Source organism: Cuculus canorus, chromosome 2 (genome assembly GCF_017976375.1).
Source record: "Cuculus canorus isolate bCucCan1 chromosome 2, bCucCan1.pri, whole genome shotgun sequence".
Taxonomy (NCBI): domain Eukaryota; kingdom Metazoa; phylum Chordata; class Aves; order Cuculiformes; family Cuculidae; genus Cuculus; species Cuculus canorus.
The window spans coordinates 63,848,297-63,875,209 of NC_071402.1; the positions used below are offsets into that span (position 1 = coordinate 63,848,297).

The 26,913-nt window shown below is 42.5% G+C and overlaps 1 protein-coding gene across 1 annotated transcript; it reads left to right on the forward strand.

The window, feature by feature from the left end:
- On the forward strand, window positions 1-26,913 carry SCGN (secretagogin, EF-hand calcium binding protein). Its single transcript, XM_054059311.1, has 11 exons — window positions 1-120; window positions 706-776; window positions 12,629-12,721; window positions 12,984-13,073; window positions 14,021-14,077; window positions 15,038-15,115; window positions 22,428-22,483; window positions 23,966-24,011; window positions 24,132-24,191; window positions 24,848-24,916; window positions 26,293-26,913. Exons 1-11 carry the CDS (start codon window positions 48-50, stop codon window positions 26,419-26,421), a joined length of 822 nt encoding a protein of 273 aa, XP_053915286.1. The 5' UTR covers window positions 1-47; the 3' UTR covers window positions 26,422-26,913.

A 26,913-nucleotide genomic window follows, 5' to 3' on the forward strand; every position in this document is an offset into this window, starting at 1 on the left:
GCCGGGGCCGCCGCCGGGGCCGCGGGCAGAAAGGGGCCGTCAGAACCATGGAGAGCGGCGCCGCGGGGCGCCTCGACGCCGCCGCCTTCCTGGGCGCCTGGCGGCGCTTCGACGCCGACGGCAAGTGGGGCCGGACGGGGCCGGGGGGGACGCGGGCCGGGGGGGCTCTGGGGGCTCTGACAGGGTGCTGGAGTGGACCGGTGCCCACCTGGGTGCCCGCCACGTAAGGGTCGCCCACGCAGATGGACGAGACCACCTGGGAGGTGTGGGGGCTCGGGCAGTTGTGTGGGTGCCACCACGAGTGGGTGCCCACGCGTGCACCTGAGCTGCACCCCGGTGGTGTCCTGCAGGTGTTTCAGAGCTCCTCTCTTCCTCCTCCTCGTGCCCTGATATCGGGTCTGAAAAGTCCCCTTTTCACCCCAAAGCCTGATCACCTCCCCACGCTGTCTGCTTCTCCCTCCTGTGGTCCCTGCTTGTAGTTTGGTGGGTCTTTTGGCTGAAAAAAAAAATAAATAAATCAGGAAAACTCCACGGTTCTGTGCCCGTGAACTGGTCGATTTGGATATGAAACCTCCCAAGTGGACAGACAGGGTCCCCAGCTGAACCCCAACCGTGCAGCCTTGGGCTCCCTGCACATAGACCATGACGTGGTTCACATAGCTCAGGCGGGACCTTCTGGTTATTAATACCTTTACTTTTATTTAGACAATGGTTACATAGAAGGGAAGGAGCTTGACAACTTTTTTCATCATCTCCTGGAGAAACTGGGACCAGAAGTAAGTACCGCGCCTCTGTTAGTCGTACATCTAACAAGCAAAAAGCTCGTTTTGCCATGTGATTGTTTGCATTTGTTGTTCTCTGATTGCTAGCTTCCTTAGCAATCCTCCAGGTAAAGAGCTTTTCTCTTGGCAACAAGGTGGCATTTAAGCAGGTATGACAACAAGTGCAATCACCTGAGATGCTTCATCGGTTGTTTTCAGTCCAACAGCTGCTGTCATGGTGAGATTGCAGTTGGCACCAGCTGAAGGTGCTGTCTGGAAGCATGGAGAGAAAGTCATTTACTGCCTTTGAGTAGAAACAAATGAAAAAGTATTGGCACACAGTCTGACAGGGCGAGGAGGAAGAAAACGGCAATGGTTTATCCAAGCGAGTGCTGATTAGCTTTGATAATATGATAGGTTTGTTTCCAAGGTTAATTTTTAACAAATATACTGTCAGTAATTTTAAACGGTGCTTAGGAGAACAACGTACTTTTACAGGAGCTGGTTTCCTCACCTTCAGGTCGTTATGTTGCCTTTGGCTGTTACTGTCAGTGAAAGAGAAATCCTGACACTCGGGTCAGCTGATCAGAAGTACGTAAAGAAAACATGCTGATAATGGCCTTAATATTTTCAGTACACAGTTTATAGTCAACTTGGAAGAGAAAAAGGAGTAAGCATCTTCCAAATGGAAGGAGAGAGGGTGCCAAAACCAGAGATTAAGCAATCCCTTTAAGTAAAAAGTAACTAATGAAAAGGCACTAGCTATTAAAAGACATAAATTCATGAATATAAAGCATAAAAAATTAGAATTATACTTAGAAGCCAATTCATATTCTTGGATTTTTGAGGCTATAATGGGAAAAAAAGATACTATGAATGTTTTTTTCAAGCAATTTTTGTCTAATTTGTAAGTAAATTCAGATTGAAATGGACATTTCTCCAGAAATTCCTTTCTAGAGCATAGATAGTTAGATGAACAGATAGGCACATAAGATTACTTTAAAGCAAATCTAAAAAGATTCATCAGTAAGTGCTAAGAGTCATTAGGGACATGGAAAAAAACTGTTTTGAAGAGAAATTTAAAAGCTTATGATCGTTTATCCAGGAACAAAAGATGACATTGGGAGCTGCTGGTCTTGGGGTATTGAAACACCAGTGCAAAGCCTGCTCAAATGGACCCAGTGGCAACAAATGCAAGATGTTGAGGGAGACATTTAAAATGAGGCCACAGAGGTCAATGCTACAGGTCACTGAAGCAAGGGACCTCCACATGGGACTATCTGGAGTTAACAGTAGCTGCTAATAAAACTGAGGTTTGGCTGAGGATCTCAGACTGCAAGCACCTTCCTAATGATGAAACATGAAGAAGAAACTTACAGCCTCACTCTATACCACAGATGCCCCTTTCTTTGACATCCCTCGTATGAGATTTTGGGGACAGCATCACACGGGATGGGTTGCAAACCTGGTGTGTTACAGCAGTAGTTTTCTTGCTGACATCGATGTGAACTCTATTATACTATGTTGGGTACCAATGCACAGATATTTGCAAAATAGGGGTTATCTAGCAATGAGCTATTCCACTTCAAGAAACCAAGAGCAGTTTCACTGACCACCAAAAGTAACTGCTTGCGTAATTCCAGCTTAAACCAGCACGCCCATCTAGTTTGCATCTCCTTTGCTTCTGCTGTCTAGATTTTGCCATTAAAAGAAAAAGCTTAACTCAAACTGAATGAAGAAAGAACCAACTCCCTCTCTCCCTATTTAATAGAAGAAATAGGCTAATTCTGAAAAACAGTGCTCACTAACTGCCAGGCTGCACAAACAGGCTCACAAGTGTTTCTGGTTTTCTCCCTTGTTTTTCTTGTGTACTTTTGGCAGTATTTCACAGAATCATAGAATCGTTTGGGGCAGAAGGGACCTTAAAGATCATCCCATTCCAACTCACCTGTTATGGGCAGGGACGCCTTCCACACTATTGATCACATTGCTCAAAGCCTCATCCAAACTGTCCTTGAACATCCCTCCAGGGATGGAGCATCCACAACTTCTCTGGGCAACAAGAATTTCCACTTAAGCTGCATTACCGTAAGAGACACGATGGCCTGTTGCCTTGATTGCCTTTGCCAGCAGTCTGTTTTCAGTTCTTATGGTTGTTTAGGGACTAAACGGTCTCCTGTCCAACAGGCAGCCAGCAGAGCAATCTGTCTTGGTGGCAGAAAACCCAAGGTGATCTTTGTCCCCTGCCCTGCTCCCCTAGGTATGGGGTTTTCCTGTAGCATTGGATTAAACAAAGGTCTCTACTATCTTTATGCAATGAATTTATCTAACAATGTTGAGCCATTTTTTCTGTGTTTCAAGTTATTTATGTTGTGCAGGCTTGTGGTTATAGTGGGAGGGGTTAAGGATCGCCTCTGCACTGATTTTCACCATCCAACAGAAAGTGCCCTTAGTGATACAAGGAGAGAGCTGTGATTAAGCACCTCTGTGTTTTAGTGCTTATTTTGACCTTTGCTTCTTCTCTAGACTTTTAACATCTCTGTTTCCTTGCACAGTGAAAGCGGGAGACAGTAATACATTGGGTATAACTTCCAGATGTGTCACAAGGATTAATTAGTGATTGTGACTGCTATACAAGTGATAAATAATGTTATCAACACTATAAGTTGTCTCTGCTTGAATAGCAAGCGGCTTCATAATTACATTTTTTCAGCCTACACTCTCCAAGCTGCTATTTTTCTTAATGACCACTGTTGTCCTTTAACTCTGTTTTTCTTCCCAGCTACTCTGCAGCATCCCCAGCTGACGCTAAATGCCAGGGGATGGGAGCAGCTGGGAAAACAATGCAAAAGGGAGCTGGTCAGGAAGCTGAGAGTCACAGCTTTTCCTGACAGCTCTAAGTGAGGAAGGAAATGTGAAATACTCTCCAGTGATAAAGGCCAATTCATCACCTTTTATTGAACCATCAAGAATTTTTTTGTGAGGAAGGGAAAACTTTGCCACAAAGGTAGACCTGAATTTTGGCAGTGCATTTTAACTTTACAATCAACCAACACAAAGCCTGGATTTTGCTTTCTATCTCTTTTCCTCCAGCAATGGACTGTTGCTGGAGACCTTTGGACGATGTCCCTAATAACACGCTTTAACTTCTGGTCAGCCCTGAAGTGGTCAGGCAGTTGGATTAGATGATCGTTGTAGCTACCTTCCAACTGAAATATTCCATTCCACTCCAATCTATTCCAATCCATTCCACTCTGCTCTGTTGAATTCTATTGCTAAGAAAATACCTTTGATTTCCAGGTGTGTGTTACATAGACATAAACCTTCAGTGAAAGGAAGGTTCATGACACTGATGGACTAAGTGTATATAAGTTCTCCATCAGCCAGAGGGTATTCTGTGGTTTCTTTCATTTGGGGGATATAAGGCAGAACAGAGGATAATTCAGCCAAACACCAGCACAGGTTTGTGACCTGCTGGCATTATCCATCTGCTGCCATTATTACTCCTATGACTTCTCTCTAACCATCTGAGCCTCCAGCTTCCAGCCTGCTGCTGTGTTGGCTGCTGTGAGATGCCTGTGCTCTCTTCCGCTTTCCATAAACGTCTTTCTTCTACATTATGGATGCTTTTCCATGCATTTTCTAAACGTTTTCTGAATTAGGTGAAAATTTAGTGAAAAAGACATTTTCTTTCAGTGCTGAAAAAGTAATTTTATTGGAACAGGGAAGCCTCTGTTTTTCTCTCCTTTACTGCTATACATCTTTCTTTCTGTATAGATATCATGTAGTATCTTCCTTGCTTACTCTTTGCCATACTTTTGATGAAGCCCTACGTATATTTTTGTAATAACTAGGCAAGAAGAGTTTTATTGATAAATGACTACAAATTTTTGGTTTATATCACCAAAATTTCCATAAAAGCAATGACATCTGAGCAGATACAGAAGGAAATGGACATTAGCATTATACTTGCAGGGTTCTTTCACAGAAAGATATTTCATTTGCTAACATTATACAAAAATTAGACAGAGGACTTTGGGATAAAAGTCAGTTCCATTCACCTAGCTGTAAGTGTGTAAGAGACCACATGTAAAATTTTTTGAAGTGTAAATTTGCTCAGGCAAGACAGGTATTAGTCTTGTTATAATCCCCCTGCCCACATACCACCCGGCTAGTTATGACTGGAAAGGACTGAAGTTAATCTTCAGGAGCTCACCGTGAATAGCCATAAAGTATTTGTCTTTGATTTTTACTTCCAAAGAAGATGAGCAGCCTACAGCTACTCTTGCACTCCATCCTTGCCTTGCACAATGTATTTTCTGTCTACATTATGTGTGGTCAGGAATGCAGCAGCTAGTAATTCAAATGAAGTTCAATAGCCAAAGTGTATCAGCCAGCCTCAAAGCAGACTTCCTGTACATTTTACCACCCCAAGAGACCCAGGATCACAGATCAGGTCTCTGTTGACCAGAAAGTCAACAACAAGAAGACCTCTAGCAGAAGGCATTCATCTTGCATCCTCTTTCAGAGTAATTCAGAAATCTGAACCTTGAGTTGATCCTGATTATTTAGATATGAGGAAGAATTTTTTTACAGTGAGGGTGGTGAGGCACTAGACCAGGTTGCCTAGGGAAGATGTGGGTGCCTCCTTCCTTGAGGTGTTCAAAGCCAGGCTGGATTGGGCTTTGGGCAACCTGACGCAGTGAAAGATGTCTCTGCCCATCACAGAGTGGGGTGGAACAAAATGTTCAAGGTCCCTTCCACCCCAAGCTATTCTATGATTCTACGATTGCCAAATACAGTTATTTCTTTAGATGCATCTTTCATCAGCCTTGATTGGCTGATCAATTCCTGTTCCTGTTCCTGCACATTAAGGCAGGGCACTGCAGGGTCCTGGAAGTATATCTAAATGCAAACTCAACATGCTTATGGGAAAAAATAGACATGATACATTTTCATTGCTCAAACGCATGTTAAAAAACTTTCAGCCTAGTAGAAGGGGCAGAACAAAGAACCTGTCCAAAGCCTAACCACAAAATTGTGACGGCACAGGGAGGGCTGTATTAGCCTTTGTTGGATGCAGGTGTCTTCCTCATGAAAAAATATTTCCCACATATATGCTGATGAGAGCTAAAAAAAGAACCAAAACACAACACAGGATGACAGAGTAAGTACTCATCTATTGCAGCATGCAGGATTACAATAAATCCTACCAAAATACAGGGACAAATTCTCAAGTGATAGCAAGATTGGCCTAAACGAGAAGTTGGCCTGGGAGCTGTGGAGTGAAATCCCACACTAACGCAGGCAATCTGGTGTACAACTGCATGGATGGAATGAAGTCATTCATGTGATTAATTTTTCTAATGCTACAGGATTTAAAGAAGGATTGGGCCAAATAATAGTTCTTTTTTCCAAGCTAAAAGTGTATGGTACTGATGTCACATCTGGTCTCTGATGGCCTCCTGTCTGTACTGTGTGGCTTTTGGCATGGTAATAGATGTCAAGTTTGTTTTCCAACTAGCATTCTTGGCAGACATAATTTATTTTCATAGGTCTTGTAGGAACTTGATATTTCAGGGACTCTTTGCCCTTCTATCAAATCTGACTGAAATGTTGTTAGGACAAACACATGCTCAAGCCAGTATTTTCAGATAAGACTCTTTTTTTTTCAATAAATAGGCTATAATAATCCCTTACATGTGGGTTCTTTTTGCTTTTTATATCCTTAGCAATAGAGTGGCTTGCTTCCAAAAATCATGTCAAGAAGGAAAAAAAAGACCAATTTAAGTCAAGTCTGTCTTGATCAGGAGGAATTAAATGATATCCCCTTTCATCAAGAAGGAAAGGCTCCACAGTGCTCCATACATTTTCTTTTTACCATCCCCAAAACATATGACTCATAGTTGTGTTTTCATCAAGGAGAGGTGCTGCCAAGAACAAGTATTGCTTAAGGAGTGAAAATTTAATTAGAGAGCATGGGGCAAAGAGTGTGACAATATAAAAGGAATGGGTTAACAAAGAAGACAGATTACAGCTATATTTCCAAAGAGTCATAACCAACAACAACAAAGAAATTAAATGCTGTAGATATTTAAAGAAAAATGTGAGCATACCCTTTCCATTATTGCAAACAGTATTAAAAACTAGATTACCTTTGTGATGCTAAATACTTTTAAAAGGGTTTTGCAAAAGCAAAAACATAGACTGAACATGGAAAGGAGAAAGCAGGAAATTAGTTTGTTATAGCAACTTGAAACATAGAAGCTTTTCTCCACAAAACTCTGTGGAAGAGCATCCATAGTGTGAAATTTATTCCTTAACCCTGAAAATTGTATGAACAAAGCCACAACAATGTTTTAAACTGTGTGCTTTTATGAGAATAAAAATGATATGGCCTTTTCCTCATGATACATAGCAAGGATTTCTTCCTTGACTGAACAGTGAAGACATACAGCAGTTCTTGTAAACCACACAGCATCTGACCTGTGAGGGACCACGGCAGCTGAAGCTTTACAACTCCTATGAAGCAAGCTGCAAATGGGTTAAAGCATCCCTCTGCTCCAAGCTAGCTTCCATCATCATTAGCTTCTAATGGAGATCATATGTCGTGGAAATTAGCAGAGAGCTGAAGGCTTTTCTTCACTTAAATGAGTATCAGGAGCAACGTTGCAGGGGATTTTCTTCTGATAGAGGACCCTTTCTCCCTTCCTAGCCAAGCACTTGCTCTTCCACCAACTGCACTCTTCCTCAGACCAACTCTGAGCAAATCTGGAGGAAGGTCCTAGTTCAGGTATGTTTTTCAGACTCTGGCAGGGACTCCTTTGCATTACGGAGTTGATTGATGTTAAATGTCAGCATCTCTATGGATGTTTCTGCCTTAAGTAGGCAGCAATTCAGGGCAAATTGTGCTCCTCTGTCAGTTAGGGCTATTACCTCTTGATTACCTCTTGATTAAATTCTCCTTCAGAAACTCAGGAAGATGCAAGCAGCAGGGGAAAAAAAAAGAATGACAAGAAAAGCTTCCCCATACAGATAGCTACAAGAAAAAATGCAACAGCGCTTGCTTAAATGTTCACAAAAGAGAAATTCTATCTGGTTGCTGACAAGTGTGCAAAATTTTAGCCCAACGACTACAGCTGTTTACTTACTGCAAAGCCGTTTGCCCCTATTCCAGCTTATAGAGACAAGAGGCACAAATTTGTATTGTGCTAGTTGTACAGTTGCTTTCCGAAGCAGAGTGGTGATGTATTTTCATTATTACTCCCACTGTAATCCGTAGCGCTTAAATAAATGGTGTGTGAGGCTGAGCCATTTGAAAGCAGATCATGTTTGGCTTTTAGGCTTTCTAGCTTGCTGTGCTCTGTAGTTGAATAGTGAGTTAATAATTAAAGAGAAGGAAGAAAAAAACAAACTTCCCAGGGAAGCCAGTGGCTATAGCACTTGCTGCAGCACCTCTGGTTTTGTGTAAATGTTATCCATCCCTGCATTTACCTGTCTGGAGGTCTCCCCTTCTTCTGATCCAGATCTTTCTTCTACCATAGGTCTTGCCCTGATCTGAGAGGCAAGGAAATATTTGTGGGAGCCCAAATGCAGAAAATAAAAAAAAATAGGCATTTTGACCAGCAAACTGCTAAGGTTTTACCTTTGGCCTTCCCTTAGCAAACTCATTGCAGGGTGGCTGAGGCAGGAGGGACCCCCTGTACCCACCCTGCCTGGCTGGTTCTGCTGTGCAGCCCCTCACTACCCCGGTATCCCAGCCTGGCCCTGGGCTCAGCTCTGGGTGAGGTATACCCTCCTACACTGCTGGCTGGTTGCTGGATCCCTGCCCAGGCCATACCTGCAGTAACTGCCTCAACTGTTATTTCTTACCTGTAAATAGTTGTTTTGTCCCTTTTAGGGTTACCTGAATCTTGTCTGTTCAAACCACCAACAGTGTTAAAAAAAAAAAATAATAATCTGCTTAGTATATTTACTCGACTGTAATTGGTTGCTGTATCTACAAGGTTTTAAAAATTTTTTGTAGTCCCCATATTGTCTCTCTTTGTTTCCCCGCTGGCTGGCTTTAATTGCTATTTGTCTTCGTTCACCTTCTTTCTTCTGAGCAGAGCTTGGAGTCCCAGTTGGGGTGCCTCCTCCTGAAGCACTCATAGGGCTCTGAGGATATTGTGTTGGTACAAATAACACCAAGGACAACACACTTGGTTAGTAAAATCCTTCCTTGGGTCCATAAATCCTGGAATATTACCCAGGCAGTGCTTTTGCCCAAGTACTTGTCCTGTTCTGTTTCTGGAGCATGCTCTTGCCTAGGCATGAGCTTCCTGCTGAACCACTCACAAGATTCCCAATGTTGCTGCCTCACTGTAGCAAAGCCACAGCCCAAATTTCATGGTAAAACCATACAGAAAAAACATCTAAACAAGACAGAAAATTGAATTCAAGGAAGAGATCAAAGCATCCAGCCACCTGCCCCACTGTCCTGTGTTTGTCCTGCAGCCCACCCCACCACAGGCTGAAGACCTCCAAATTCAGATTAGAGAGTTAGAAAATACAGCAGGAGTCTGCAGTTCATGTTCTTGCTTGGACAAGGGGAACAAATCATGCAGATTGCATATGAGGTCGTTCCAAGCTTTCAAATGTTTTTGGAATGGAAAGACAATCAGAGCAAGCTGCTGGTCTGCACCACCAGAATATAGACCTCAGAGACTAGGTCTCCCAGACTTGGTTTCTGCTTGAAATGGCATGGCTTATATGATCCTTTTTTTAATCTTCTGATATTGGATTGGGTTTTTTTGTAAACATAAAGGTCACCTTTGAATCCTAACGTTAATAAACCAAGATGTGTCATCCTTGGTGTAAAAATTTGAAATATACAAAAAATTTTGCCTTGGGTGCTCATCTTGGGAAAGCCAGTTTGTGCAGTATCATTTACTTTGCTTTTGTTCTTCAGGAGTAAAGGCTGGGTTTCAGTAATCTATCACCTTTTGTGTTTCATAAGTAGAATATTTATGAAAAGAGAATGTGCAATCCACTGTAGTGTAACCTCTTGGACTAAAACATATTGAAGCTGTGTAAATACTTTGGGTATTTACTTGATGAATGCCATAGTTTAAATCAGTTAAAAATAAATAAAAAAGGAGACAATCCTATTTTTATGCAGATAACAGTGTTCCTGCCACACAAAGCTCTGTGAAGTGGTGGTTAATAGCTGACACAAAGTTGAGCAATAAGCTTTCTTAACAAATGAGTAGTCTGAACTCCACAGCGCACTTTTCAAATATTAGCTATGATTATCGTTTCAGAAATAACTTATTCCACTGGGCACGGGGGAGGATAATTTCAGAGTACTTTGCAAGCCTGTTGAAGCTGGCAGATGATAGGCTTGCCTAATGCCGGGGAGGTGTCTCAAAGCATCAAGGTGCCATCAGAAGGCAATTAAAATAGCATGGGGACGAGTAATAGTGCCAAAGGGAAAGAAAACTGTATATGTGTTGTCAATGGTGTGCTGTGCCCCCAGTGCCCACACCCAGGGGAAACCAGCAGTGATTACCACCTGGGGCAGTGGTGCAGACACTTGGCCGCACAGAGCTCACCTGCCACTACCACATGGACAGAGCATATTGTCTCTGTCTTGGAGTTCAGCCCTTAGCACTGTACCTCAAGGACAGCCCTGGGGGATGCGCCCCACCTGCCCAGGAAAGAGCTGTGGATGCCTGATCCTCCCATTCTCACTCCCAGAGTCCCAAATTTTCCATAATTTGACACATCCTAGTCCTGTATTCTCTTAGTGAAGGAGCTTCACTTATTCTAAGCAGATCTCCCTCAGTTATTTTGAGGTAACTTTTATAATCCAAAGCCAATTAACTCTTTCTCCCCTAATTCCAACGTAGGATACTCTGCACTGACAATGCTATTAAAGATTTCTGTATAAGCCCATAATGAATTTTTGCAGGTAAGTGCTCATGAGCTCTGAGTCTGCTCTGAAGTAGGGTGAAGGCAGATTAAATTATGTCATATATTATTAGTTTTACTATCAGCTTATCCATATACCTGTAGATATCTTTTTTCTGTTATCACTAGCAGCAAATTAAGGCTGCAAACACCAGTCACATCTAAATGTGGGGAAATCAGGTGACAAAGTGAGTGCAAAGATAGATTTTAGTTTAATGATAAGCAGAAGATAATTAACTTTCTTTTTGATTACCTCCCCTGTGGCATCCTAGTGTGTCTCTACGTCTCTGTCACTGGCTGTGGCAGCTGCTGCTGAGCAAAGGCTCTGCAGCAGTACTGCTTGAAAGCAGCTGGAAATTGCCACCATCATCTGGCTACTACTGAATGTGGATATGGCCAAGGGCATTTTGGGGTGTGAGGCATGTTTAGTTTTCTGTGTGGTCCTTTCAAATACCCATCTGAAGTGAGAACACGAACTGCAGTTGCTACATGTGCAGCCTGGCCCCGTTACTCTGCTCAGTGGTGACAAACCTTGGAGAAAGATCTTCCACCCCGCACAGCTTTTTGCAGAGCAGCATAGTTACTGCTCCAATTCACACTTTGCACAATCAGGGCCTGAAGGAGAGCATAAGGTAGTGAATAATCTGAAGCCTGGATGTGCTGCATCTGGGGCATCTTGCAGAGCGTGGAAAACCCACTGTTCGTTCTGCCTGGACAGGACAACAGAGTAGTGTCCTTTCCAAAGCATGAGGTTTATAGTCACTTAGCCTGTGAATGGTCAGACAGGCTGCACTGAGCTATGCATTGAGTAAATTTGAAAAAGCTACTTACAGTCCTGTGTTACAGTATTAAGAAAGGGATTGTACAACTTTAGAGACCAGTGATAGTAAACTGTAGTCCTAAGTCTTAAGCCCACCTGCACATAGACGCCCTAAAACCTTTTAAGAAGTTTCCTTCAGGGGTTGGGAAGTATTTATTACCTTGTAACAAATGCTACAAAGGCATGCCAAGAGCCAGTCTGGGTTATCCTCCTCCATCCCTCTCCTCCCAGAGAGGGGCATTTTGCATGCCCCTGGGAGAGGAGCCAGGATCTGCTCAGTGCAGAGAGTAACATCAGACTTCATTATTGCTTGGGCAAGATTAACTAGGTGAGCTTCCCAGTCCAGCCACAAAGCTTATCTGACCAGAAGCCTTTCCTCAGAGTGGGAAAATCGTACTATGCGTATACCAGTCAGACCAGATACCCTAATGCTTGCTGCTAAGAAAAAAGATCATGCCTGATGAACCTAAACATTGTATTTCACGTATCAAAGCAGTGCCTGTCAAGACATATAAACTGATGAGTCCTGAAAATTCCTAACTGTATATAAATTGATTATGGAGTTGAACAGATGCAAACAGAATGTGAATTACTTGAAATTCCTTGCTACTAACCCGTAAATACTGACAAGGTTTGGTACCAGGTCTCGAACCAGTTGACAGGATAAATAACAATCTAGCTCCACTGACACCTTTCAAAGCTGATGATCTAATGAACTACAGGGATATAGTTCAAGGATAAATACACCTTCCTGAAAAGCACAAGTTGAAAACGTGCAGCATGGACACTACTGTAACATATACTCAAACAAAACCAAATCCCAGTAATACAGTGGGAACAGCTGGCTAAACAAGCGTCACTGAAATCATCTGGGATCTTCAAACACTAATTTTCCAACTGAAATCTTAGTTGCTACAAAGCTATGCATAGGACTTATTCCCAGATATTTGTCTGAGGTGGTGTGTTTGTGGGCTTTTAGAAGCATTACCTCCTGACTATAAGGATGTGATGACCCTGGTGGTTATCTCTGAGTGAGATTTCCTCCAGGAAGCTTTTCTAGGGCCCGTTCATGTGCATTTTGTTTTCCTCATGGTAGGACACTGTCACTGAAGAAAAAGTTCAGAGGATGAAGGAGCAATTCATGTCTGCCTATGATGTCACCACAGATGGACGCTTGCAAATCCAAGAGGTACCTCCCTCCAATCACAGCACAGGATTTCTTCAACGGAAGAAGGGATAATCGGAACCTAGAGCAGGCTTGGGAGATATGGGAGGCAGAGCATGAGTGGGGAGGAAATGAGTCATTAACCATCTTTTGTTCGGGGTTTATTTCCAAAGCAACAACATGTCAAGCTTGTAACTCCCACACTGGGTCAGCAGCCAGTCAAGTTTTTTCTTTTCTTATTTTGTTTCTTTTGTTATATTTGTTTTTATTTAATTTTTTTTTTCAGCTTGCAAATACGGTCTTACCAGACGATGAGAACTTTCTGCTGCTTTTCCGACGAGAAACTCCTTTGGACAACAGTGTGGAATTCATGCGGGTTTGTACCACCTCATTATCTCTTCCCCTTGCACACCAACAGCTTCTTCAATAACTACACTTTCCCCGTCTGTAGAAAATAGCATGGGGAATACATGGGTGTTGTGGAAGCGAACCATGTGCTGACCTGTTCAGTAGAGAAGGTTGTACATTATTTACACCAGCAAAGCAGAGATGTGGTTTCTAAAACTGGACTGAGGGCACCTGAAGAGTTCATTAAGCTTAGAAATCACGCTCAGCCACCTATCAATCAAGCTGTCAGAGACAAAACCCTACATACTACCTACACAATGATAGATTCAGCCCTGTTGGGAGCTACAGCCAAAACTGCTGCTCCTCACCCAGAGCACAACATAGACCAAGAGGGCAGACCAGGCATGTTTTAAGCACCATTTTACCCTGAAGCATTAGCCTGGCAGGGCATGGAGTGGAATCTCCATAAGTTGGGCCAACTGAGAAGCACAAGCCCATAATGTTTCCTTAACTGTGCCCAATCTCCCTCCACTCCCTTTTCTAAGCATCCCAGCACAGAATTTCAATTTTTCCAGGACTGCTTGCAATTACTTTTATTCCCCATCCAAACTGAGAGCTTCAGTAGATCAATGGCCAGTTGTGTACAGCCTTGAATTTTGTTGTGTACAGCAATAAGAGAAGCTGCATGTGCAAATTAGGTAAGAAACATGGAGCAGTTTCTTAGTCTTTTCTTCCTTTTGTAGACAGTGAGTCTGCATTAAATATGTGACCAGTATGTTACAAGTACATCATCCAAGTGAGAGTAAAAGCTATTGTGTGCAAAGTTTGTTTTATTTCTTCTACAATTGATTACATAGTGGATAATACAACAGTTTTCTCATTGCGGAAGTCCTGACTTGGATCATTAAAATCTATCATACTAGCAGATGATTAACTGCAATATTTATGTGGTCATATCAATCTATCTCCATTCAGATCTGGCGCAGTTACGATGCTGATAGCAGTGGATTTATTTCAGCTGGAGAGCTCAAAGTAAGTTATTCTAATAAATCTCTTTGGGCTTGATCTACAGCTCACCGATGTCAATGGGAGCCTATCTGTTGACCTTAAAATGGGAGCCTTCCTGTCAGCTTCACCAATTTTACTGCTTGGGGTTTTTTTTTGTTTGTTGGTTGGTTTTGGTTTTTTTTTTTTTGGTTTTTTTTTTTTTTTTGTGGTTCATGGATGGCATTTTTAGGTTTTTCATGGCGAGTTTAAGCACTGGGGACCCTTCAACCTTCTGGTGTGGCTGCAGGGACCCAGTCAGGAGAGAGGGTGGTCTGCTGTTGCCCTTGCTGTCCTGCTTCCCACTTTCCTTGTCCCATGACCCCACTTGTCACAGCACCTCCAAAGCATCTAACGAGCTCCCCGCAAGCAAGCCTTGCCTTGGCATTGCACATATGCCTCTATCAGCTAAGCAGAGCCAAAGCCGTTGTGTTTTATTAATGGGATTTCTTCATAACCTCTTTCCGAGCTGCAGATTTTCTGAACGCTGATTTCTTTTTAAAGCTCAGGCTATTGAGGCAGAAACCTGTTCAGAAATCATAACTCAAACACTTTGAGCGAGTTCGGCACAGAAGTCTGTCCCTGGGCTGCAGATTCTGCGCTGACTTCTTGGCATGTTGCTCCAGCCTGTATGTCAATGAAGGCATAAAGGGGTGCTAAGAGTTTTGCTGAATGGCAAATATTTTGACTTAAGATCATTTAGAAAATGTTGCAGGACTTGTTATCTTTTGCTTATTTTGTGAGTTAACTATAGCTTTTTCCAGTAATTTATTTGAAAAGATATGTTTCAACTTAAAAAATGTGAACTTTATGGGAAGATAAAGACACCAGTACTAATCAGGAATATGAAATTAGACTCATGTATCCTGCTGAATTTGGATTTAATATCTCACTGTTACTTCTTGAATTTACTACAAAGAGTAAAATTTGTCGCTTTCCTTACAACAGGATTTCCTGCGAGATCTCTTTTTGCAACATAACAAGATGGTTGCTGAAGTAAAGCTGGAAGAATACACCGACACCATGGTAAGAAAAGATATTCTAATATTGTTTAGATTACAATACTGCCTAAAAATCTCCTTCATGGTCAATGTCTGTAGAGCCATAAACACCCTCTTAAAAGGTGCATCTTCTTGAAGAGATCCCTGTGGAAAGTGAGCGCACTTTGCTGCTGTTTCTTTGCACTGCAACGGACATCAGCGTGAGCAGCATTTCATGTATTTTTACTTTGAGTTGGACTGTTTATTATGTGGAAATAGCTCGACTTTACACCAAAGCAAACTGAGCCCTAAATCCATTTTAAACATTAGTTGAGGTGCATCCTTCTTCGGGGTATGTTCAGCCTCAGCCAGACCTCCAGCTCTTTCCCTCTCAGCAAATCATTTTGCTTGCGAGACACACAGGTATGCAGCTCTTCCGCACTGCTAAATCCAACAAGCCTTGCTGGCTCCCTGCTGCTTCCCTGAAAGGCTGGGAGGTTGAAAGCTTAAATTCTCCTCCTGCCTTATCACAATGTAGCTTTTATCCTACAATCAGCAACATAATATTTGATGTAACTTTACAATCTGTTACCTGGATTTCAGATCAACTTATTATGTCTAACAAAAAAAAAAGCTCATTTTGGATGTCACTCTCAAAGGTATCATTTGAATTCCACTAACAGACATGTACCATTGCAATTTTCTAAATGATTTTCAGATAGGAATGCCTTGATTCTCAGGAAAAAAAAAATTATCTGTGTTTGTACCTTAATAACAGCTTGGCATGCAAGAAAACAAGGAGCTGCCTATGTATTTTGTGATACCTTTTTTACATATGCATGATGCATCTGTGCCTGGGCCCTTTAGTATGAGGTGGAAAACTGTAATAGTACAGAAGAGCACATATTTCTTTTCATATTTATAGGACAGTGAATGGAGAGGAATGCAAGCTAAGAAATTATTTTCCAACTGGCAGAGCTTGAAAACAATAAACCCCCACACATTACAGTTAGAACAAAAATCTTGCTGGCAGTGCTTGCAGGTGGCAAGTAGCTTTTACGCTGCTCCATTAAGGTTTACATCTCCAGTGGCTAACCTCTGACCAGGTGCTGGGGAATAGGAAATCTAAAGATTGTAAACACTGGACGGTTCATTTCTTCCAACTCCTTTCCGTTTCCAATAATTTCCCAAGAAAGATCTGCAATTTCTGCTGTCTCAGCATGGCTAGATATCAATGCAGCCTGGCTCTGACAGCCAGGAGGTTTGCTTTCTGTTCCTATGTTTATTTTATAGGTTGGCTTTGTATCTTTGGAAAGGCAGATTAGTTTCTATGCTTCAGGATAAAATTTGAAAAGGGGTGCTTCTTATATCGGGGGAAATCTGTTGTCTGAAATACAACCCTGGCTCATGAGGACAAAGGTTTACAAAGCCACAATGCCAAAAGAATCAAGGATGTTAACAGTTATTAGAAAATTAGGATATGGCAGATATCCTTCTTCCTTTGTGCAATTCTTTACTATAAACTGAAGATCAAGGATGTTTACAAACACACCTGATCCCAAGAGCTAAGGCAGGGTATGAAATTGCAACACGTGTAATGTTATTTTGTGATATCCCGTAGTAAAATAGAGAACATGAATTTCATACATCATGGCAAAATATCCACACAGAGCATCTCTATAGAAGCATCTCTTCCATAGAGCATCTCTATAGAAGGAAACGTGCTGCATGAACTGATTGCATGGGAACTCTCTGAAGGAGGAGGGCAAAATCACAAGGAGGAAAGGAAGATTTTCTTACATTTGTAATGCTGATTTAAAAAGGGAGAAGTGACTTGAGGAGCCAAGAGCAAAGGTATGAGGTCAAGGCCCAGGTTGATGAGAGCTCTCTGCATTTCCTCTCTGCATTTCCTCTCTGCTTTTCCTCTCTGCTTTTCCTCTCTGCTTTTCCTCTCTGCTTTTCCTCTCTGCTTTTCCCAAGAAGTGGGGAGTTGCTGAAGTGCAGAGTCCTGATGGGACTCTGCCACTGTTGCCACTGTCACCACTGTCTGGGAAAACAGGGGGACAGTGGCCCTTACTTTTCATTCCTGAGGCTTTCACAGACTTTCTCTTGTGCCTTTAGCAACCAGCAGCATCAAATCCTTTACTGCAGAGTGGAAATACTTACATTTCTCTCTCCTGTTTGTTCCCATACTCTTCTCCATTTATAGCACAAGGTCTTTGGGATGAGGGGCTGTATCTGCTGCACGCAGTTACAGGGTCTTCCAGAGTGGTCCATCTATCCTACTCAGGGGTTTCAAGTGCTGCTGTAATAGCATCCAATTGAAATAAGCTGTGTCCCAAGGAGGTGGAAACCCATCTGTCTCCATGGGAATTTACAGATCACTGCCCTCTTTTCTGTACATCCACAGCTGGCCACACATATCTTAAGCAGCTACTGTTGATATACTGAGTGGACCCTAGAGGCTTCTGGAGAGAGGGATAAAGGGGAAAAGATAGAAACTATCATTTTAAAGGAGCTAGCCTACGCATAAAGAAAAAAAAGAAAGAAGTCAATTTATGATTCTGTGCTGGATATTTGCAGCTTTAACTTGTGAGAAGTGTGAGCAGATAGCATACTGACCTGGGCACGAGAACTGCTTGCTACTTACTAATGCAGCTATGAATCAAAAAAAAGAGAAAAAAAGCTGGGAAAAGGGAGAAAGTATTTCTTTTGGAAAAGATTTGTTGTCTCCACAAAGGAAAATCACTTTATCAGGTTGTTTAGAAGCTAGTCCTTAAGAGGATACTTTGTTCCCTTGTGACCTTGACATCCTCTTTTTAGAGAACACTGATATAGATCAGGGATTTGATGAACAAATGATGAAGGGTTGTGAAGAAAAAAGATAGTGAACATGTTGGCATTGTGCCATAATGGGAAGAAGGCTGCAGAGGATGACAGTACTACTAATAACATTTCCCAGTCACTTCTCACCCTGTCAGCCTCCAGAGTCAAGCTGTCAAGACTTCTGGGACCTGGTAAAATTTGAGCCCATGAATACTCAGCTCATGCATGCATTTGGCAACATTTTGCCATGAGTGACAACTTCCACACCTATGAATGCACTGAAGCAAAATATTGTAAAGGCCTGAATATGAACCAGATTTAAGACATAGTTTGTGTTGAAATTAAAGGTTCATCCTTTTTCCTTCTGCAAGAACAAAATACTCATTCAGCTTTTCCATCTTGGCATATGTTATTACCTTGTTCATTAGAACACTGATAGTTCATAGTTTCCCAGGTAGCAGCATGCTACTTCTAGTTTGTGATCCCAATGTCTGCAAGCCACTTGCAGGGCAAGCTTATAACTGAGGCAAATTTCAGCAAATTAAGTTATATATACTTCTGAAACGGTCACATATGCAACACCAGCATTCTCTTTTTGCATTGCCTTATGTCAATAATGTCAGACTGAGCATAAAAAAGTCCTTTAATTTGAGCATTATTATATTTTAGCAAAATGTAGAGGATACCTCCATGCCCCCTGAAGCCAACTTACTGTCTTTGGCCACCAGAAGCTAAAATTCTAGGGAGGCAATAACGTAAGTGTGGTGACTAATAATTTAATGAGCACTGGTTGTGAACTGCAAATTTTGAAAATCAGTAGATGGAAATGGCTAAGGATGCTATTTTAGCCCCAGAGAAGTCAATACAGAAGTTCTCCTAGAAGCAGAGAGTACAGGGGAGATTACTGGTGCTTTCATGGCTACTGCCTGTCCCCTCTGTGAAAACAATGCTAGAGACTCAGTGTGGCCAGATCTTTGGCCATGACAGTCTGTCCATCTGTCTGTGCTCTTTGCCACTGCTAGTGTACTTACACAGGACAGAAAGATGCCAGAGCACAGAAAATCCAGGTAATTTAGCCCCTTAACACCTTACTGGCCAACCTAGCTTATTTGTGTTAATAAACTGTCTTATAAATGCCAAATAAATGGTGTAATGGAAAGACAAATATTTGATGTATTGACAAAGATCTAAACAGCATTCATTATGTTTTTTAACATGTTGAGCAAACTTCTCAAAGCCCTAGAAATATGACAGGAATTGAACACAGACTAAAAGACTGGTTGCCTAAAGGACTGGTTGTGTTTGTACATCCCGTCTTCCAGTAGAGGTCCATGCTGACCACCCTCCCAGGTGGCTCCTTAAGGATGTCATGAACAAAAGAAGATTGCATCTCCAGTGATGTACTGACACTGCAACCAACACTTTGCCTAACGCCAGCCACCAATATGGGAGCATCCACATCCCAGCAGAGCTTCTTTCTGGCTTTAAGTGGGTGTGATTCCTCTCACTACTGTAAGGCTGCTTTGCTGTGTGGGATAGAGAGTGATCATGAACACAATGGAGAGAAATCTGCCTCTCACATCCCCTCTAGTCTTAATCCTGGCAGTGCTGTCATCTCCAGTTTTGCACCACACTTGCTGTGGCATGAGCCAAAGGAAGTAGAAAATCACATTTAAGCTTAGACTTCACTTCTGAAGATCAAAACCAGAACTCAGGAGCCTGCAGGCTTTTGAAAACCCCAGCAGATAATACCTTAGCCTTTTAGAAATTAAAGCACTCTTAGAAATACTGCATTAAACTACTTATCTAGATTACACAGGCAATCTGGTCAGGCAGAGCACTGAGCTTTTGTCCTGGGAATAACTTGCTGGCCAAGGGCCCTCCTGTTGCTCTGCAAAAGCCTCTGTGACCCTGTCCTTCTTCAGGGAAAGAAGCCATAGGCATGTGCCTGTCTTTATACACAGCTCAGGCACATGCCTGTCTTTATACACACTCAACAACTTTTGTACTCATTGGCCCATTTTAGTTAGTGCTGTCAGGTTTAGATCCCCCTGATGTATATATTTGTGCGAGCAGGAGGTCAGACAAGAGACGACTCTTGCCATGTCCCACCTGAGGGATAAAACACTTTATTGCACACAAAGAATCAGAACAAGAGAAGGTTTATAAGCAGTCTTTAGTTACTCCACTGATCAAAGAACTATTTCTTTTGGTTGTTTATGTCTTTCCTTTTCTCTGTCACGGGAAAAAAATTCAGATTTATAATCTTCTATTGCTTTTCAAAGCACGTGTGTGTTTGTCATGTACTGTTTTTTCAGTGGCCTTCTTTACAGCACTGGACTGGAATGCAGAGATGTTCACATGCTGAATTCAAAGCCAGTGGCAGTTTTGAATTTGCCCTTAAAAAACCAAGATGTAACAACTCTTATTTTGCAAACCTAGCTCTCACTTATCCCCTGTCTGACTCAGAATTCATGGAATACATTCAAACAAACAAAACTTGAGACTTGCCTAGTGCACTGCCATTAAAATGCCAGTGAATTAATTTATGCAAACATTTTAAACCACAGCATAGCTTGGCAGTAAAATAATGCATCATTTTGTAAAGCTTACTGCTGGATGCAACAAAGCTTTTAGTAAAACTGAGTGCTATTTAAACATGCCTGACCTTATCCTTAATCACATTGAGATGTTCATATCAGCCTAGCAGCATAAATATATATTTCAAGAGTGTAAACTGAAAACCCGTCAAATTTAACGAATCAAGAGGGTGTCTAAAGGCAGAGGTTTAAATTAGAAACAATCTCATAACAATGTCAAATATCGGCTTCTCCCATAGTGTACACTTCATCATATGGGGTGAAAACCTTCTGTCATTCTTTGTGTACACAATTAGCAGATCAGACCAATGCTTGAAGTTTGAAAGTTTAGTTAATAAACATTTCCCCAGGCTTTTACCAAGTAATGCAGCCAAAGATTGCCTGCAAAGTAATGCAGGTAGTGGGTAGGCATGAGCTCCAATTGTCCAGATAATAGGATTAGGTCTATCTTATTAGCTGTGGTACCTGAACTAATTCAGTGAACACTATTCCATCTTCCTTGCATGTTTTCCATCTTTTATGTGAAAGGCGCTAGACAAGAATTAGCTCGGACTAGCTCTTCCAGCCAAACTTTCATTTTCTCTGTTGATTGGTATGGACAATCGAAACATTGCATATGTCTGAAAATTTTATTTAGGATACTTGTTGCAGAAAAAAGCCAAACAATTTGAAACACAAAGGTTCTCTCTTGGCTTTGCAAAAGCAGACATGAGTGAAAGAGGTCAGAGAGGGGAGCCAGGTAGCTCTAAGTAAATATAGTCAATCCACTAAAGTTTAACGTTGAACTCAAAAGATAGGATGCAAATGTAGGAATTGGCTGAGGATGTTGCTTTTCATTAAGTGTTCTGCTAAAGAAATAATTATCTCTGCAGTTAAATGTGTTTTAAAGACTCTGCGCTACTGCTGAAATATTGTAAAGGCTTCAAAAATGTGTAGAGTTGAAAACCACTGGCTCAGAAAATAGATAATGAAACAGAAAGACTTTCACATCCGAATCAACCTCTAATCGAGCCTGTTTCATTAAGGGTGCACAAAGCTCTTCAGCCTCCCATGGCTGTTGGTGACTTCTGAAACCATGAAAACATGCTGCACCCACAAAGTAGAGCAGATGCAGAGCGGACAGGAGACTCAAAGTCCCAAGAAAAGAACAGCTATGCCAGGGTGCACAAAAGAAGTTCATGACTTGTCTCAGGCCTGTGTGAAATGAAAAATGGGCCTAAGTCTCTCCTTTGGATTAAGAACCATGAGGTCTTTCTTGGTCCCAGAAGCTGCCACCACAGTCAGCATTTATAGAGGTTTGTCAGTGAGCTTGTGCAGAATTCAGCACCTCATAGTCACACAGACGAACTTCTTCCAAAAACTCTGCATGTTTCCTTTTCCAATGCACCACAGAGGGAAAAAACAGTCTGGGCTCTGAATCTAAAGTCTGGGCTGAAACACCATCCTTTAGTCTCAAGAGTAGTTCTGAGATGCACACAAAAAGGGAGAAAATAAAAGACACTTTCAGAAACTCAGAAACATGTAGGAGAACCCAGGTGGAGTTCAGAGTGGATGGAGTCAAGCTGGAAGTGTTTGGAAGTTCCCTCCACTTTTGGCATTTTTTTTCCAGAGACGACAGCAAGGCCAGTATTTAGTTTCTTAAGACATTTGCTGAAGACCTATCTTTATCCCCGTGCAAGGTGGGAAGGGAATGTTGCTGATGTTTGATTTCTTGGGTTGTTACTGTCAGAAAGCAGGAAGATTTTGCTGATCTCTTGTGCCACCCTTGTACCTGGTGCTAGCTAGCAGAGGAGGATGTGGTGCATGGGGCTTGGGCAAAGCACTCCAAGCAAGCAGAGATGATGGCACAGGGCAGGGCAAAACTTATATTGGCTTTTTTTGTATGTGTGCTCTCCTCATTGTCTATTTTATCTCTGTCTTCTTGATTTTTAGATGAAAATCTTTGACAAAAACAAAGACGGACGTCTGGACCTGAATGATCTGGCAAGGTAGGCTTTTACGGGGGTTTTCAGTTTGCAATGGCACATCCAGGCTAGGTGATGATCCTCCTCTGGGACATGCATTTGAATCCTACCTCTTTTCAAATTAAATAGGGGACCCTGATATAGGTATTTTAGGTCTGTTATGTATGATCCCCATTGCAACAGTCTGAGAATCTAGAGTTGGTAACACTGAGCAATGCTAGGACCTGTTCATGTAGCACTAACACACTCTGGCATGATCTGTGCTACTACTGTGACGCTCAAGAGTTGACGAAGCAGCCAGTGACACTATTTCTCCCAAAGAAGGGTGGCAAATCCCCTTCAGCAGGGTCAAAGACGTGCATTTATTTCACATCATTGTGCGCAGCAGGAATTGCAAAGAATTTTTGCTGCTTGCTTGAGGAATAAAGGTGACACCGCAAAGGAGTTTGCCAGTGGCAGTTAGAGAGGATTTCAATGTTTGTGGAATGAAACTGGAGACTCAGTCACAGGCCTCTGTCTCTTTTCTGTCCTTGATGCTTCAGAGACTTTTATATTTATGTTCAATGCATACTGATAGAGAGCCATGCCTCTGTCTGTAATGTGTGTGCATTGACTGGAGGAGATTTCAAACATGCAGGTACTGTCTTAAACACTGGTTTGGGGGATGAGAGGAGAGACATGCTAGTTTGCTACTGTTACTGTCTGCTTGGGATCATGACAAATGCCCTCACAAATAACTGCAGTGCACACGGCGGTTCCCTTTGACCACTGCAAATATGGAGAGGGAGAGAAACAGAAGCAGAAAGGAGAATAAAGGGGGTTGTCCTTGCATTTTGCTTTCAAATATGTTTCTCCACTAACCCTTTGCCCCATGCCAGCTAAGGGTACCCTCTGATCTGAGCACATTTCTCATACCCTAAACCCTTCAGTGTGCAGACACAGCTCAGCATGCCGAGCATTGTGGGCTTTAAAACTTTTGGGGTTAGCAGAGCAGCTGGAGAGAGAAAAGCTTTTTACAGTACTGTGAGGGGCTTTGGGAAGCAGGAGGGGAAAGGAGAGGAATCTGGCCAGTCTTAGTGCTCAGGACAGTTTTACCTTGTCCTTTAATTTTACAACCCCCAATTCTCCCTCCAACAGAGAGCAATAAATTACACTTTCTTTTAATGCAGTGCAGCAAACACAGTTACAAGGAATGATTGTCCAGTAGCTCTTGCATTGGAGGCTGACCACCTCCATTGCAGTGGGCCACCAGAAATACTTTGTAAGAAGGAATGGTGCTAAGAAGCATGTTTACAGTGAGCCAAGGGCACTTGACATTCCCCCATCAGACAGGGAGAGAGGCATGTGTTGCTGTAACAGCCTTCAGTAAATAACCCCACAGACGATTTTCTTTTTTTAAAGGCCTCTAATCTAAAAACCTCTTTGCTTTACGAAACAGAATAGTTCCGAATAGTTTGTGTGCAAATGATAAAGCAGGAAGATCATAATTTAAATCTCTCTATTCAGGATTCTGTCACTCCAGGAAAATTTCCTTCTTCAATTTAAAATGGATGTAAGTAGTTCTATTTTTTTTAAATGCATCAATCCTATCTCTCTCAGCTAAGATAACCTGAGCCCAAACTTGAAACTATTTCATTTTTCTTTTTCATTTGCCTGTTCTCTTCACACACAGGCTTGCAGCACTGAAGAGAGGAGGAGAGATTTTGAAAAGATCTTTGCGCACTATGACGTTGTGAGTCCCAGGGACTTTTCCTTTGTGGTCTTTAAATGGTATAGATTTAGCATATTCTGCTCAGACTTCTTCCTCCTGCTGGGTGCTGTTGGGATCACTCAGGAGCTGGAGATGTGCCTGAGCCCATGGGCCAGAGGGTTGCAGTCACCAGGCTGAGGGAGCAATGTGGGGACAGAAGGGAGGAATACTTAGAGACTTTGGGATAAAGGACCCATTTTTACTTTCTCCGTTGACATGGCTGGCACTGCTGTATTAGTCTTATCTCTCTGCAAGTGATGCAAGGGCTGTAGGGTGGATAGTGACTTTAAGAGTGTCTGGCAGTTTGGGACCTGCATCACCACCTTGAAAAATAAACCCCCTTTCAGTACTGAACCAAAGGCTATTTAAGGAGTCTGGCCCAGAATGGAGATGACCTCCTAACTGCCTAGTAGAAATCAGCAGCTCAATGCCACTTCTGACAACTGCCCAACTCATTCACCATGGTGACCAGCAAGCCTCGCAAAATGGTGGAAGAGGTTGCTACCGTTTGAGGGAAAGAGGTGGTTTGGGAAAGGAAAGGCATCTTAGAGCTCAGTGACCGGGTGGATCTGCTGACCAGTAAACTTTGTCATATTTTTTACTTACTGGAGCATTTTTATGTTTCTTCCATCTTTCAGAGTAAAACAGGAGCACTTGAAGGCCCAGAAGTGGATGGGTTTGTCAAAGACATGATGGAATTAGTCAAGGTAGCTTTGTGGCTCTTTCTATTTATTAGTAACCTATATTCCAAAGAGGAAGATGCTTGATTTGGAAAAGTTATGTAGATAGAGAGGCTAGTAAGAACATAGAGTCAAATCTCGCTTTGACCAGCAGCAGAAATGAATGTGATATTCTCAGCATTTCACTGTAGAGCATTTTATCATATCACAGAAATTCTGTCTGTCAAATTAATACAGCTTCACTCAGCAACCATAGTTAAGAAAGGTCCATTCTAGCTCATACTCTGAACTAAGCAGATGTTCCAGTACCACAAGTTGTGTCAATGTGAATCAGTCATCAGAAGTTTTTCTTATGTTTTCACTGCGGGTATGGTCCTCAGCAACATGACTTCATGCTTCATTAGCTCATCACAGGGCTACACTTGAGTTATTTGAGGTCTGTCTCTAATCAAGAATACCATACCCAGAGTGTCACTTCAGTTTCTTACAGACAGCACAGTCCGTCTGCATTGGATTATCTTGAGTTTCCAGATGCAGTCCAGGACAGTGTTTTTGATGTAAATATATTCTGATCTGGGGCTGCCTCAGAGTCTGAACTGTTGCATTTCCACGTGATGTGACCTGATGCGAGGATGCCTGCATTCACATGTCCGTTTAGTGGAGAGCAGAGACTGCAGGTGCATGACGATGGCTGTGAGTGTATGTACATTATAGCCATGAGACATGTAGGAAAGTCTGTGAGGGCAGGCAGGAGATTGGATTTCTGCTCTGTCCTTGTGTGTCCAAATGTTGTACTTCCCCTAAGGACCTTCAACAGCAACATTCTTGGGCATCACAAGCTGTGCATGTGAATTTGATCTCCTCCTGGGGAAGTGGGAAGCAGAAGTGGAACAGCATTAGGAGCGTACAGGGAGAGTGCAACCTGCAGAGGATGCCTTTGCATTTATTTGGTCTACTGAAGGTATTTTTGAATTGCTGGCTAGCCTGCAAAATGGAACCCAGCTGACAGAAATGCCACATTGCTTCTTGTATAGGAGGTTTGAGAGAGGAAACCAGATTAAAGCAAAAGTCCAGCAATGCAGTGATCTGTATTGAACACCTTTCTGCAAACTTGCGTTTGATATGGATCAGATACCGATGGACTTCACTAAGCACAAAAAACATGTTGCATTTCCTACAGTTACTCATAGTCCCATATCCTTTCTGGTTTTGCAGGAGACCCCTTCCACATTCTCTGTTCACTTCCTCGCCTTGTATGAGATGATGTGGGATCAGGCTGTTTGGTTGCACCTCCTTGGGTGAATTTCCAAGCTGCTACATGGGCTGCTACTTTACAGGCCTGGGGAAATCCAGAGAAGTTGGGTTTTTTTTCTCTCAGCAATGTTTTTCTCTTTTGCCTGTAGCCCAGCATTAGCGGGGTGGACCTGGACAAGTTCCGCCAGATCCTGCTCAACCATTGCGATGTGAACAAGGATGGGAAAATACAGAAATCCGAATTGGCTTTGTGTCTTGGGCTTAAAATAAACCCGTAGTTGGGAGAGTGCTCGTGGCGCATTTCCCTTGCGAGATTTGCCTGCTGCTGCCTGTAGAAGTGAGTCCATGCTGCCATGTGAGTTGTGGGAAGAAGAGGCACTGTGCCATTGGCCTGGAGAGCGGCTGCACAAAGATGCATCTGCGTGGGACCTGCATAGAGGGCCTCCCTGCTCTGCCACTCCCTTTGTGGTGTTTGCTCACTGCTCCTGCTTGTGGGTCCCCTTAATGATGTCTCTGCCCATGAGCACACTAGCAGCTCAGAAAAGTTGTTGCTATTCTTCTCTTGCCCCCGTGAAATGCTGCCCTGCCTGTCCCCTACCATAGGGACAAGCATCTCCTTAAAAATGTCCTGTCAGTGCTTTCAGAGTGCAGTTATTAGGTGTTTCTGATGGTCATATTATGTGTGAAGTCATTACTTTGGTGAGTGTTGTGCTTTCTTTGTGCATTTAAAACATTGGATGGACGACAATGGATTTGTGCAGAAATAAAAA